Here is a 15,206-nt window from a genome sequence, read left to right on the forward strand (position 1 = left end):
AGATGGCCCCATACAAAATTATTATCTACTTATTAATATTGGTGAGTTGTGGGTAGAACAAAATCACAGGTAAAGGCCTATTCAAACCTTGACTTTTATCACCAAGCTAATTTATGAAGTGCATGTAAAGTTAGTAAGCTTAAGTGGCAGTGGGCTGGTCACATCTGTCGAAGAACCGATGCTGCGACTAGGCAAACGTAGTGTGGGACGCCCTCCGGCTAGATGGGGTGACCACTTGCGAAAGGTGGCTGGTTATGATTGGAAAAGTGCTTCTACACAATAGACGAATTTTTAAATGACTAATATTTTTATTTTATTTTTATTTGTACCTAGTTATTGTATTATTATTTGACATGATTATTTTTTTTTTTAAATCGACATTTTAAATTTTAGATAATGTTTAAAATTAAATTTATTTTATTACAATTTGAATTAATTAATTTACTTATCTTCTATTGTTTTATTATTATTATTATTATTTTTACTATTGTTAATTATTAATATCTCATGTGTAAATTACCCTTGAAAATTGTATTTTTTTAGTTAAGTTAGAATTAAGTCCCCATTGTAATTTCAAATATGACAGCATGTTGTGAATGAATAAATAAATGAAATGAAATGATGCGGAAAGCTAGAGATCGCATCCAGTAGCGTGCTTTGGGAGAGGCCTACGTCCAGCAGTGGACTGCTATAGGCTGATGATGATGTAAAGTAAATGTAAAATTTTGAAAGGACAAGACCCGTTTCATTTTGTGTATCACCGCTAAAACTTTTACTTTTGTATTGGAATAGTGGTGTAGTGCTATTTTTGGCACATCATCATCACGACCCATTACGTCCCCACTGCTGGGGAACGGGTCTCCTTCCAATGAAGGAAAGGAAGCTATTTTTGGCAAATAGCATGTAATTTTGTTACTGAATTACACGCCATTCGATTAAAATACTAGCCTAGCGCGATAATGTACACTTGATGGCAATAAAATATTTGATTCGATTTGATTTGATCGAGGCTTTACCGCAAAGGATAGCTTTTAACTCTGGTTTGAATAGACCCTAATATCGGTGCGGGATTGTGCTAGCTAGCGGATAGTGTCATGGGTGCGAGATTCTTCTAGTGGATAGTGTCGAGTGCGTGAAACCCCGCGTTACTCTGTATTGACGAAAAAGTAACGAAATTAAATACAACTAGTCCAGTCAAGGAATGAGGTGTAGAGAGCGTGAGCAGGTAACTAAACGATTTCTTCAGAAACTTGTTCAGGGGGCTTAGGTTGTTAACATACCAAAAGTCCTGACTCCTAGGTGATGAGCTGGGGGGAGGAGGGGGGGGGGGGGGGTAGATTGTCGTGGCGTGTTCCGAAACTTCGTTTTTCGTGAGAGAGTGTGACCCCCTGGTGTGGAGCCGATGTGGACCGGAGAACTTAGCCTTCGGGTAGCAGTTACCGCGAATGCGAAGGTAAGTGACCTTTAGTAATTACTGATTTCCTGTATTTTATGGCTATTCTGAGTGACGTAACAACTTTGTAGATGATATCGTAGGAGCCCAACCGAAAGTAGGTCACAGAGAGTAAGGTTACGTGATCTTTCGTTAGGGTAGAAGTTTTTTTTTTATTGAATACCGCATGTTATTTTAATGTCATTATAAAAAAAGTTGATCAGCATTTATAGCTCTGTAGAAGTACAAAAGACTCACCTGTATACCTACCTAAAGTCTGTTTTTTAATCGAATTTTTCATTTAAAGTTAATTGTTCGCGATTAAGTGACGTATCGTTGTATTGGCGGGACAATCGACTGTTGATGAACCTTTCAAAATCTGTCAATTTAGTATCTGAGATTAAAAAACAGACTACGACTGATTTTTATTCTCCTACTTTTTATGTGTTTTCACTGGGGTAGGACTTGAATATCAGTCGTTGTTTGATATTCCGATGATTAGGCTATCAGGGTGCTAGGGTCTCACATGTGCTTGACTATTTTGATTAAGTACCTTAAATTCCATTCCATTACTTAATCGTGCTGACCTACCTGCAAACAGTTCAAATATTTTCGGTTACCTATAGTACCTAATATTTTTTGGCAGAGCAACTTTTATAAATGGTTGGATTTTTTAAGAATAAATTCATAAAGTATTTTTAAATCGTTTATTTACTATAAAGCAATAAATAGACTGAAGGTAGACTCTAATAATACACATTAACAAAACATTTCCTGGCCTCTATAAATATAATCAAATACTTTCTAAAGCTACCTACTTACAGTAAGGAAGATTAACAAAATATATGATTAATATAAAGGCCATAATATCTATACACAATAGAATAAATCTTCATAAATATTTTTGGCACCGCAGTACCTCTCAAATACAACAAAAGTATAATTCTGTGATTCAAGTTTGTATTTATTTAATCAGGTAGGTATATGTAGATATAAATAATGTTTAAATAACTTCAATTCAGGCGGAATAAATTCATGAAACCACGTTCAAATAGTAAGATGTGTACACAGGTTGGTGTGCCAGCTAGTTCAATGAGCAATAGTACCTTTGTAAGAGTGCTTTTTCACCAGAGATGTGAAATAAATACTGCATGTGCCTACCAGTGCTATGCTATGTGGACCAGTGGATTCATATCCATCATCATATATGTGGGATATGAAACGCATTCATAACAATGTAGCATAGCACATCTCTGGTGGAAAAGCACCCTACACTTGTGTAAACATTCCTTTTCATTGAATCAGTGCAGTTAAAGAAATAGATTAATCTTTACTGTCATCCATTGTCATCATAGTGTAGACAATGTAGGTATTTATATTCAGGGTGCAGATGCTTAAAGAAATATGGCCATTCGGCTCATTTTGAGTACTTAACTAGATATACAGAAAGCACCCCCGTATTTTTTTCTGTGAAGGTACCTATTATACAGTAGATAAAGAGGATATAAAATCATTTGGGTAAGTTGTATTTTTCAGTGCAAAAGGCTTATTAATTATTATAGGTAATATGTGAAGAGAGACGTAGGTATAAATAGTGTCAATTAAAATACATTATTAAGGTAGTAGTTGTGACGTTGTCAATGAAAATGCATATTTCCAGTTGTTAAATTATTACTTTTTGTTGGACAGTTGCAGTTATTCAGGGAAATTCATTATAAAGCACCTTGTGCATTTTCATTCATTTTCAACATACCCCACAACTGGAAATCATGCCATAAATATCAGCACCTATTAATAGCAACATATTATTTCACAAAAGTACCCTAATCATAGCATTTTAAGCAGTTTGGATACATTTAATAAGGTCTTAGCTGGTAGGTACTAGTTTAGGATGAAAATTTTTAAAGAACCGTAAAACGTTATTTTAGTACAATCGAATAAAGTATGGCCTACAAAATTAGTACCTATAGCTTGCATTGATATTTGATTTGTCTAATACCATACATAGGTATATTATGTAACTTTTCAACATTTAACGCCGTTTACGGTAGGTACAGATTAATACGTACGCAACGGCCTACGAACACTCTTAGGGTGAGGCCACACTAGAGTAATTTTGTGAGTTGGGCGCGGCAACTCACACTTATTGTACGATACGTTGCGTATGACAAGTGTGTTCGATGTTCGTAGACCCTGTATCATATTAGGTGAATGCTAGCATACGCTGCGTACGTGGGATCAGTCTGCCCCGACCTTTAGTCTTCACATAAATCAACAAATACCGCATAACAAAAGTAGGCATGTATCTAACGCCTAACATTGACACTAGCCCTTATTCATCGAGACATAAGAAGGAGAATCGTCGTAATTTTGAGTAGTCCTATGGTAACACATATTGTAACTATGCTATGCCCTAACTTTTAGCTACCATCGTTTACGATACCAACATTGAGTCATGCGCCATTGAGTTAAGACCGTTTGTGCTACAAAGAACTTTAAATACAAATCACATAATAATATGCACTTAGGTATAAAAAATTCGCGGTAGTAAGTAACAATAACCGTCCATGGTAATACGTATCTATCATATCTTAAATTGTACATATAGGTATTTATATCGCTAAGCAATTTACTGTGTTATTAAAACATACCTAATCTTAAGTTTTATGAAGCGGCTTAGTAGGTAATCGGTATTTTTGTTAGGTTGTAGACGCAGACCTTAGTTCTTCAGACATCGTTCATGGACTGCGTCGGAGCTTCGAAAACAGCCTGTGGAGTTAATTATTATTAAATATTTTAAATAATATACTTAAAATATCAAACTAAAAATTAATACCTAAAATTTATATAAGTAGGTACAGTTCGGTTGAAACCACTTGATAGTTCTGATGTTGACAGCATACCTATACAATACACATTTGTACCTTTTCAAAAGATTGACAGTTGGTTAGTTTGACAAAGCACAAAAGTGTAATCAATGCCAACTTCAGAACTATCAAGACGTTTGGACCAAATTGTACACCGTACACTAATTTGAGCATAACTTCATACGTTATAAAATAATAAAATGTGTTTAGGGTGACTGGTGAATTGGGTAATAACTTGCTACGGGACACTGAGAGAATTATGTTGAAATGGTGGTACTTACCTCAACCGTAATGCATCCTCAAAGCAACTGCTAAGCGAATTTTAAGTGATAGAAACTAGATACTATGCTATGTGCAACAGAAATGAAGTTGTGCTATGGTGCGGTGCTAACACATTCACGGAAATAAACATTAAGTAATATTTTTTTTATGTATAAAGTTAATCTGCTTAAAAATTCTATTCAGTGAAGAACTGTCAATATGCCTAATAAACCGTATCTCATTGAGGCACCGCAAATGCAAGTATATGAAATATATGCACTGGTATATAAATACATGGATAGATGGCGCCACCTATACCTACTGCTTTAGGTAGCAACTTAAGGGCAAATAAAAGAAAACACAGCCAAGTCTCTAGAATACTTTTCATATAATCTCTTATATGTAACAAGTTTACACATCACAAGCATTGCTTGCATTGATAAGACATGCATGTTCACAATTCCTCCATATTAACTGTGAAGTGAGCAATGCCGCTAGCTAATCTGCTAGATCCGAGCAGCTGATTGGTCAATGGTATGCGCCAATCATGTTTAAAATGGCATTCCATGTTCAATTGACAGTTAATGTGGGGTAGATATAGATAGATATTGGGCGCTTTGTAACATTGAAAGCGTGTTCAAGATAAAAATAGTTTCAACAACGTGGTAAATGACATAATTTTAGTTATCACTTAAAATCAATGAGATGACATAGGTATTTAGCAAGTTGATGAAACAGCAAATTAATCCAAAAATAAATAAAACTAGCAGATCTATTTAGTAGGCTCGCTACTAAAATAATAAAGAAATCGAACTGTAGAAAGCACGTTTACATTATTAAAATGATTATTACAATATATCACGAAATTATACTTGTTTTTGTAAATTAAAGTCTGTACAAAGCAATGTAAAATTATGACATATCAATGAAAACACAGTTAAAATTGTATAAATTATGCAACACTGATATGAAACACTTAAAATAAAGTATTATAAAATGCACATTCACTGATATAAAATATTAATAAATACCTAAGTAGGAAATATAAGTAGAAAAAGTGCAACTTAAGTTTTGTCCAAAAAACGTCAAAAAATATTTCTAAAAACTGATCGATGTCCAGAATTTTAACAAAAAAATGTCACGGCAAGATTGGATGATTTCAACATAAAAATAAAATATAAAAACAATTCAATTAACTTCTATAGTGTTCTGTAATATATTACTTTTGTTACTCAAACTAAAGCTATAGACACACAGATCAATTTATTTTTAAATCTCAACTGTGTGTTCGAGCCTAACATTACATGTCATGTTAAAATTAATTGATAAGTGTACACTCATACATTGCTAACCACACATACACTCTTTACATAGTGAAGAATACATAGATCGCAACACTGGAACAAATTGCCTTTTGTACATAATGACTACGTAACAACAATAAATTAATAAAAAGTTTACAAATAAAACACCATGTGGTTACGAGATGTTGTTTGTGGTGCTTCAGAGACCGCGTCCGAACATTAACTTACATTCCTACGTACAGACCTACTAAATATTAATATTTAATCATAATTCTTCGTTTGTACCTTGTGTAAGGCATGGTGCTCTACGCAACGCTAATATCTGAACGCGGTCCCACTTATAAACGAGTTGCATTAACTGTTTTTAATTTAGTCGCAGAAAACACTTCTATATTTATTATAGAGAATGTATTACTGAAACTTTTCCATGATTGCTGTAGTAAAAACAGTAAATGCACATCGCACATAGACAACTATAGTTAAAATAGATCATACATCGTGACGTTTCGTTTCTATCGCTCGTACATTTACTTCTTCTTCTTCTTCAATTTGGGTATCCTGTAAGACGGTGCGGGTGATGTTAGTCGTGACAGTGGGATTAGGTCGAGGGAAAACTGAGAAACTGGCGTTTTGAAACTAGCCAATGGGGAAGAAATGTAGATTTTATAAATCGCCAATTAGGTATCAAACAGCTGCTGTGAGACCAATTAATTATGAATTTTGATTTGTTTAATAATTTGATTACATTCAAAATAGTTTCTACATAATAATTTAGACAGTCCAAATATAGACTTCATGTTTCAAAGTTTTCAGAAAGATGTCTGAAATGTGGTGTAATAGGTACCTTATGCATTTGTACAATGCATTTAGTGAATAGATGAGAATTAACGTTTCAAGAGTAGCAATTAGTTGGGTGCTTCACAGAGTGATATTATTTACACTACGACATCTAAATTCATTGTAAACACGATTAGAAGTCACATGAAACATACTGTATTACTAAAACCTGGTTTAGCGGGTGTTTGGTATGGTATTTGACAGACACATAACATTTTTAACAGCACTAAACATTTATTTTTTGTCCGTTTAGTTCTCTGGTAAGAGTGATAATCATTATTGCAATATTATTGTTATGCAATAAATCATTATGAACCAATGGAAAACTTGCAAAAAAATACTCCTACATGACGGTGATATTACTTTTTATCAATTGTTTCATGTAAATTTTGTAATCGTGTTTAGAAGTAATACATATTTATGTAATAAGTGTCAAGATGAATTTAGAAAGTGTTCTTACCCGGATCCCTTCTTCTGTGGCGAGGGCGTGGACTGCGCCTTCTCCGACTCCAGCAGCTTGGAGCTCGAGTCTTTCATGAATCCTGAAAATATTACGTGATTGTAGTTACTAGTAATTATAGCAACTCTAAAGCCTAGATGCAGAAGCACTTATATAGCCAACTTCTGTCTTTCGCTTCATATAAAATAACCTAACCGTATGTAGTCACAAACCAGTTATTAGTAAAAATAACTGTTAAAATATTTATCACAATTTTTAAAAATTACTGTACTGATTTAGATTAAATCGAGCTAGAAAACTTGGGAATGTGCGTTCCCTCAGATAGGACACACGTTAAAATGTAAAGTTCATCTCTTTTTTTATCAAGTTAAAATAAAACTACCAACCTTTCCCCGAAAGACCGAACACGTCATTGCCCAAGTTATTCAAGTTGCTCGTGAAGTTGTCGGCCTGGCTCGCGACCGCGTCCGCCACAGCACTCTCTGTCTCTTTCACTCCCGCCGCCACGCCATCTCCTGTCTCTCTCAGCCTGTCCCCTGCTTCATCCATCGTACTCTTCACTCCACCTTTAATCTCCTCTAGTTTATTATCAGCCGAAACCTGGAAACCTTCAAAGGACGTTTTGGCGTCTCCAAACAACTCCTTCGACTTATCTTCGGCTATTTCAGCCTGACCATGGACATTTGTGAACACTTCCCGAGCCGAATCTTCTAGACTGTCGAAAGTGTTGCCGGCGGAACTCTGAAAGCTGCGCAGCGTGTCTTGTGCGGAACCCTCCAGTCCGTGAACATCGTCTTGGAAACTGGCGTACGTGTCTCTGGACGCACTCTGCAGATCGTCGAAGGTGTCTTGAGCCTCAAGCGCGTGGTCCTTGGCAGAACTTTCGAGTTTACCGAAAGAACTCAAGGCGGCGTCTTGGGCTTTCTCGAACGACTCCTTCGAAGACTTTTCGATGTCGTTGAGTTTGTCGCTCGCTTTCTGCAGCGATTCTTTGCCAGATTCTTTGATGTCGTTGACTTTGTTGTTGAAGTTTGATTGGAGTTGTCCTTTCTTCGCTGCAGCGGAGTTCAGAGCCTCTTCGGCGGATCTTTTGATTTCGTCAGTGGTTTGTTCAGCCTCCTTGCGTATTTTGTCCATGTGGCTTTCAGCATCGTCTAGTAGTTCGTCCTTTTTGCTCTGCAATTGGTTGGCTACTTCGTCCTTTTTGTCTTGAACGCTTTGGGCCAAGTGTTCAGCACCTTCTTTTATTTCGACGTGTTTCTTGGAAGCTTTTTCTTTCAGCTCGTTTTTCTTCTCCGAGATAGCGTCAGTAACTTCGGAAGCAGCATGTCTTAATTCTTCTTCTTTCTTGGCAGCAGCTTCTTTTAATTCTTGTTCCTTTCTGGAAACTGCATCTGTTAACTGTTCCTTCTGTTGACTCACAGCCTTTTGGATTTCATCTTGTTTCTTTGACACAGCATTCGATACGTCTTCAGTTGTCTTTGAAACGGTATCTTTCAACTCTTCTTGTTTCTTGGAAACTGCCTCTTTGACTTCTTCTTGTTTTTTGTTTGCAGATTCTTTTATTTCATCTTTCTTCGCTGAAGCCTGTTCGAGTAAGTCATTGGCTGTGTCTTTCCCTTCGGCTATCTTTCCTTTAACATCATTCTCGATCTTGTCTTTCTGTCCGAACACGTTGTTGACGAGACCGGATATGAACCCTTTACCCTTCTTCTTCTTTTTGTTAGCTTTCTTCACACTATCATCTAATGATTCGCTTAGACTAGATTCGGCACTGTTAAGTCCTTCTTTGAGGTCCTTTTCTACTGAATCGGCCTTCTCTTTAATTGTCTGTTTTGCATCATTCAGTGACTTTTCAGCTGACGATCTAGCTTTTTCCAAGTCTGACGCAACCCCATTTTTAGTTTCTTCAGCTAAATGCAGTGCTGTATGCGTCCTTTCATTTGCCAAAAAGGATCCATGGTCGAAACCTTGTTTAGCATCAGCTAGCAAACCAAGTCCCTTGCTTTCGAAGTCAGTTTTAACTTTCTCACTTTGGTCCTTCAAATCTTCGATTATCTTATTGGATTTCAGTTGAACGTTGTCTTTTTCTTGTTGTATCTTCTGTAATCCATCGTCCAATTCATTTTGTGCTCTGTCGTCCAGCTCTTTTAGTTTCTCTTTCTGTGTGAAAGCCTCATGTTCTATTCTGTCGACTAAGTTCGATGTTTCTTCCTCTGTGTGTTTGTGCGCTTTGTTCTTGCCATCGCAACAGCCCGAGTACTTTATAAACGGATCAGATTTGATGGCACATCCGGGTGTGACCACGGGCTGCATGTTTTCGTACTGCTCTTCCTTGATATCCTGCAGTGGCCTGTCAGTTTCGTCGACAACTAACTTTGTGCTGTAAACCGTGCTTTCAACATCTTCCTTTTGCCTCGGTTTCTGTTGTAGATCTGCGAACATGTCGTTGACTTGATCGAGGATGTCTTCCTTGATGTGTCTAGGGGCGGCTTTGGGGGGGCTTTTCTTGTCTTCTCTGGGCTTCGGCTGTGGCGGCTCCATCATTGCGTCGTCGTCGAAGTTCAGTGTTTGTCTCAGTTTGTCCGAGATGATGAGGTCTTTCTTTTTGCCTTTCTCTAGAGTGTTGTGCGGAGTTTTGTCTTCGTCTGAGTCGAATGTGGCCTTGATGTTGTTGGAGTCTACGTGGTGGGAGTCACCGTTGGCTAGAAATAAATCCATTGGTTAATAATATTGTAAAATAATTAATGCAAAAGATACAAAGGAACTTTCTAGACAAAAGAAAATATAATCTATACCTTTTGGTTTAGTGTCGTTAGCGTCGTGATGTTTGACATCGCCGTTTGTGATAGTGATGACTTTGCTCTGAAAAAAATAACAACAGTTATAATATTACAAACTTACACATACATAAATAGGAAGGTACCAAACTAATAACTATTTTCGAAATAACAGTTATAAGGAACTGTTCGCAATGCGGAACCTTCCTCATAACTCACAATCTATTTAAAAAATCCGTTTCAAAATCGGTTGTGTAAAGATCTAAGCATACAGTCAAACATACGTGAAAAGCGACTTAATTTGCTTTGTGCTATGTAGTGATTATATACATATGTAGTAATGCAATAGACTCACGTGTCCGTTCATGCCCTGGTGCGGCAGCGAGGCGGGCCCGAGGCTGCTGTTGTGCTCCCAGCTCAACTCGTCGTTCAACGCGTCGAAGCCTGATAATAAATAATAACACATTTCATTAGAAAAACGAACGTTGCGTTATTATGTATTTTATTGAACTATTGCACAATATGGCGGGCCTTAGTAAGTCGCTGTTTTATTTCAAATAGATAAAAATGAATCTTAACATCTGACCTTCAATGTATTGAATCTTTGTGACGCTACTTGTCATGAGTGATGTCAAATATGTTGTTCTGATAAAATAAATGAGATAAAATACAAGCGGTCTTATTCATAAAAAAACCTTAAAGTAGGTTTACTGAGCTCAATAGTTACGGAACACTTTAACGGTCTTATTCATAAAAAAACCTTAAAGTAGGTTTACTGAGCTCAATAGCTACGGAATACTTTAAGCCTATTTGAGGTTTCATAAAAATCTCTATTCATAATCGTTCCGTAAACCTTCAATAACTATAGTGATGCTAATAGATTTCACAGACCAAAAATTTTGACATTTACCCTATTAAGTTGCCGGTCTGACGAAACCATAAACAAAAATAGCGAAAACTTTCATTCATTTATCAATCTCTATTATCTATGTTAGCCACGGCGCGGCACTTAAAAAAGTTTACGTTGGCTTAAAGGCGCAGTGGTCAAGCCAAAACCCACAAAAAAAAAAAAAATCACGTTACCATGGCAACTTATTTTCAGCAAATATTAACTCACAACAAATGTCAAATCGTCAATAAAGCAGAACAGCTGTTGACCGGCCGCCATGTTTTTGTACAATAGGAGGTTTACGGAAGGTGTATAGTAGGGTCCAGCCAACTTTAGCATATCAAGGTTTTACGAATCAGTTGGAGAGTTCTTTAGCGCTATTGATCGTTTATGAATAAAGTTTTTTTGACATTTGCTTATAGCAGGCCTATAGGTCTCCCGTAACTTTTTATGAATAAGACCGAAGGCCTTTACTAACACTAAAATAATGGGCCCAGCCCTATGCCACAAATAAGTGAATAAGGGTGTCCATAAAGTAAATCAGTGACAATTACCAGACTGGTCGAGGTGGAGACAGTCGGCGTGGCTCTGGCCGGCGCGCGGCGCGATGCGCTCCGGCAGCGCAATGTCTAGGACGCACGCCGGCGTCTGCGACTGTTCGCCCTTCGCCACCTGTACAGGGAAATTAGGTGTCAATGATGTCGATTCTGAAGGCAGAAATTCTAATTTTAACGCTGTCAAACTAACAAAAATTGGTAGCATAAAATGATATTTACGGAAACAATCATAGAGTCGAATTTTAAATAAGGAAAATTAAGGTTTTGACAGCACTAAATTTAGAATTTCTGTATTGTTATTTTTCGTTTATTACGTTATTTCGATTCTGAAGGCACAATTTCATTTAGAAACGCTGATAGGGTGATTTTGAAACAACGAATTTAAAGTTTTGTCAGCACGGCACGGCTTGGTTCAACTCTTATAATTGTACATATGTACATAATGTATCATCTGTGGCAATGAAACCGCTCTCAGAGTGACTATACAGCCTCAAAGGGAATGCTGTAAATACTTCAGACCATTTTACATATTATGAATTTATTACAGTATAATCGGATGTTTGTAGGTTTTGCGGTTCACGTGCCAAATAAATCTCTGCCCTAGACTGTACTAGACACATGTATAATGTATAATACATACCTTGGGTTCGTTCATGAAGTAGACGCGTCCGGCGGCGGGCTCGCCCTGGTGCTTCACGCGCACCGTGAACTCCACGCGGTTGTCTTTGAACGCCTGCAAATTACATTTAAATATGACCTATTTGTATTTTATTTGAGGGACACGCAACGGATTAACCTTACCTAACTTAATTCTAAATAAACTTCTACATATTAATCCAAAAGGTGTGTAGACACATACATTGAAATGTAGAGTATATGTATATGGTACGGCAGTTAAATCTCTAATTTTATAATAAGCTAAATACTTCATAAGTGCCACAAAAACTAAATCATAGATGGCATTGATTTATGATCTTTCGGAAAATAGGTACTGTAGTGTATGTAATGTAGGTAGATATAGATTAGTAATAAAGGAGCTTGTGTGGGTAGGGGCCATATATGATTCATTCTGGAATAAACCGTAATGTACATAAGACGTTGTTTAATTTACTTCATTGGCTAACGAGGATTTTCAACGATATCGCGGAAGCATTTCAGTATAAGTAATTAGAATTATTTACGAATCAGCTGGGCATCGAATCACAACAATGTCGGTGGGGAGAATCGGCGAGTTTGATGTCGCGAGTGGCAACTGGGCGAGGTACGTGGAGCGATTGGAAATGTATTTCCAAATCAACAAAATTGAAGAAAAGGATCGAGTGCCTATGCTTATCACGGTCATTGGTGATACGGCGTACGCGCTATTGAGCGATTTATTAAGCCCAGGGAAGCCATCATCAACAAAATACAATGTAATTGTTTCCACGTTGAAAGATCACCTGCAACCAAAGGTTTCCATAATGGCGGAGCGTTACCGGTTCAGACAAAGGAGGCAATCGTGCGGCGAAAGTGTTAAAGATTATTACACGGAGCTTAAAAAGTTATCAAGTGAGTGTGATTTCGGTGCTAACTTAGAGGACAATTTACGGGACCAGTTAGTATGTGGTTTAAAAAGTGACGTAATTAGACAACGACTTTTTGCGGAGGACAGTCTGAGTTTCAGCCAAGCTGTTAAGATTGCGTGTTCACTGGAGGCGGCGGAGCGCGATGCGGCGTCGGTGGAGGTCATGGGTGCAGGGGGCGGCGGCGCCTCAGCCCATAGCAACAGCGCGGTACATGCGCTGACGTCATCGCGGGCGCGCGGGCCATCCGGCTCGGCGGCGCAGGGCTCCTACGGCCGCGGGCCTAGTGGGGCGCGGAGATGGGCTTCGCCGGACACGGCTCGAAGTGCTGATCAATCAGCTCAGTGTGAGGCGTGCGGCGCACGCAGCCACGGGATAAAAGACTGTCGATTCAGAAGGGCAATCTGCAGTAAATGCGGTAAAGAAGGCCACCTACGGCGTGTATGCCCCGCGTGGGCGGAGCGCGCCGGACACAGATGGGCGGGAAACAGAGGATACAAACAGAGCAAATCTCTGCATCATCTAGATGAAGGAGTACCCGCCCAGGAAGAGGATGACTCAGCAGAATGTGAAGAGGAGTTAAACCAACTCTGCTTGAGTGGCTACAAGCCGGTGAGTTTACCCATAAATGTAGATGGCCATAGATTACGTATGGAATTAGATACAGGATCGGCCATAAGTTGTATGAGTAAGGAAACATATGATTCCTTGTTTAGTAATAGGCAGTTGGAAAGCTATAATTTAGTTTTAAAATTCTATGATGGTAGCAGAGTACGTCCCTTAGGTTTAATTAAGCCTAATGTTAAATGGGGCAACATAACAAAACAATTAGAGCTCTTTGTAATTGAAGGTGGTACTACATCGCTATTGGGCAGGCATTGGTTAACTGAGTTGAAGGTGCCTTTGTTAACAAGCACAGATATGGTTGAACAATGTAATCAATTGGCAGATGGTAAAGAATTGAACATGTTACTTTCCAGACATAAGGAGCTATTCAGCGGCGGACTGGGTAGATTCACTGGCGGGAAGGTGAGGCTGCGGGTGCGGGAGGACGCGGTGCCGGTGTTCTGCCGCGCGCGCCCGCTGCCTTTCGCGCTCAAGGAGCGCGTGGACGCCGAGCTCGACGCCATGCTGCGGGACGGCGTCATCGAGCCGGTGGACTGCTCGGACTGGGCCACGCCGCTGGTGCCGGTGAGTAAGGCGGACGGTGGACTTAGAATATGCGCGGATTATAAAATCACGCTTAACCCTGCCTTGTTGGTCGATAGATATCCGTTGCCTAGGTTCGATGACTTATTAATGACCTTGAATAAGTCGGTTATATTCAGTAAATGCGATTTATCCCAAGCGTACAATCAGCTGGAACTCGATGAGTCAGCAAAATATACGGTAGTAAACACACATAGAGGTCTCTATAGGTACAAACGGCTCGTGTATGGCCTATCATCCAGTTCGGGGATATTTCAGCGGACCCTTTCAAATTTGCTAAAAGGCATTCCTTTCACGGGGGTTTTCATCGATGACGTCATCGTAGGAGGTAGGAATATTGAGGAACATCTAAAATCGTTAGAGGAGGTCCTGCGTAGATTGTCAGAAAATGGATTAAAATTGAAGAAAAATAAATGCGAGTTTATGGTGGACGAGGTGAAATACCTCGGATATATAATATCAAAAGACGGTATCAAAACCGATCCGGAGAAGGTTAAAGCAATGGTGGAGATGGCGCCACCAGAAAACGTAGCCGAATTAAGGTCATTCTTGGGTCTGGTTAATTTTTATGGCAAATTTATCAAAAATATGAGTCAGATATTAGCACCATTGTATGAATTATTAAAAAAAGATGTTAGTTGGGTATGGAGTACTAGGTGCAAGGAGGCTTTTGATACAATTAAAAGGGTCCTAGCTAGCTCGGAGGTATTAGCACACTACGATGAGGATAAACCGTTAATCTTAACGTGCGACGCAAGCGGGCAGGGGGTAGGCGGAGTGCTCACGCAGCCGGGCGCGCGCGGGGAGCGCCCCGTCGCGTACATGTCTAGGACGCTTAGCGACGCGGAAAAAAATTACGCTCAGATACAGCGGGAAGCTTTAGCGATTATAGTCAGCCTTAAAAAGTTTCACCAATATCTGTACGGTAGAAAGTTTTTACTTAGAACGGATCACAAACCATTAGTTAGTATTTTTGGATCAAAATCCGGCGTACCACCTATGGCCGCGAGTAGATTACAAAGGTGGGCGGTCATACTTTCGGCTTATA

General features: G+C 38.7%; 2 protein-coding genes across 2 annotated transcripts in view; one reads left to right on the forward strand and one right to left on the reverse strand.

Moving 5' to 3' along the window:
- Positions 1–4,929: 4,929 nt before the first annotated feature.
- LOC105390376 (ankyrin-1) overlaps positions 4,930–15,206 on the reverse strand; it is an 84,414-nt gene continuing 74,137 nt past the window's right edge. Inside the window, exons 29-35 of the mRNA XM_048630889.1 lie at positions 12,028–12,120; positions 11,385–11,502; positions 10,297–10,385; positions 9,960–10,026; positions 7,548–9,866; positions 7,162–7,243; positions 4,930–6,422 (exon numbers count right to left, since the gene is read on the reverse strand). Coding sequence (XP_048486846.1) covers positions 6,392–6,422; positions 7,162–7,243; positions 7,548–9,866; positions 9,960–10,026; positions 10,297–10,385; positions 11,385–11,502; positions 12,028–12,120 — 2,799 coding nt within the window. The 3' untranslated portion in view covers positions 4,930–6,391. The remainder of the gene's footprint in view (positions 6,423–7,161; positions 7,244–7,547; positions 9,867–9,959; positions 10,027–10,296; positions 10,386–11,384; positions 11,503–12,027; positions 12,121–15,206) is intronic.
- Positions 12,396–14,543, forward strand: LOC105393897. Its single transcript, XM_011565721.3, has 2 exons — positions 12,396–13,561; positions 13,930–14,543. Exons 1-2 carry the CDS (start codon positions 12,596–12,598, stop codon positions 13,933–13,935), a joined length of 972 nt encoding a protein of 323 aa, XP_011564023.1. The 5' UTR covers positions 12,396–12,595; the 3' UTR covers positions 13,936–14,543.

The sequence above is a fragment of the Plutella xylostella genome, chromosome 27 (genome assembly GCF_932276165.1).
Source record: "Plutella xylostella chromosome 27, ilPluXylo3.1, whole genome shotgun sequence".
In the NCBI taxonomy this organism is placed as follows: Eukaryota; Metazoa; Arthropoda; class Insecta; order Lepidoptera; family Plutellidae; genus Plutella; species Plutella xylostella.

Coding starts and splice junctions, on each gene's coding strand:
- LOC105393897 (XM_011565721.3), top strand. CDS start 12,596: ATGTCGGTGGGGAGAATCGGCGAGTTTGATGTCGCGAGTGGCAACTGG.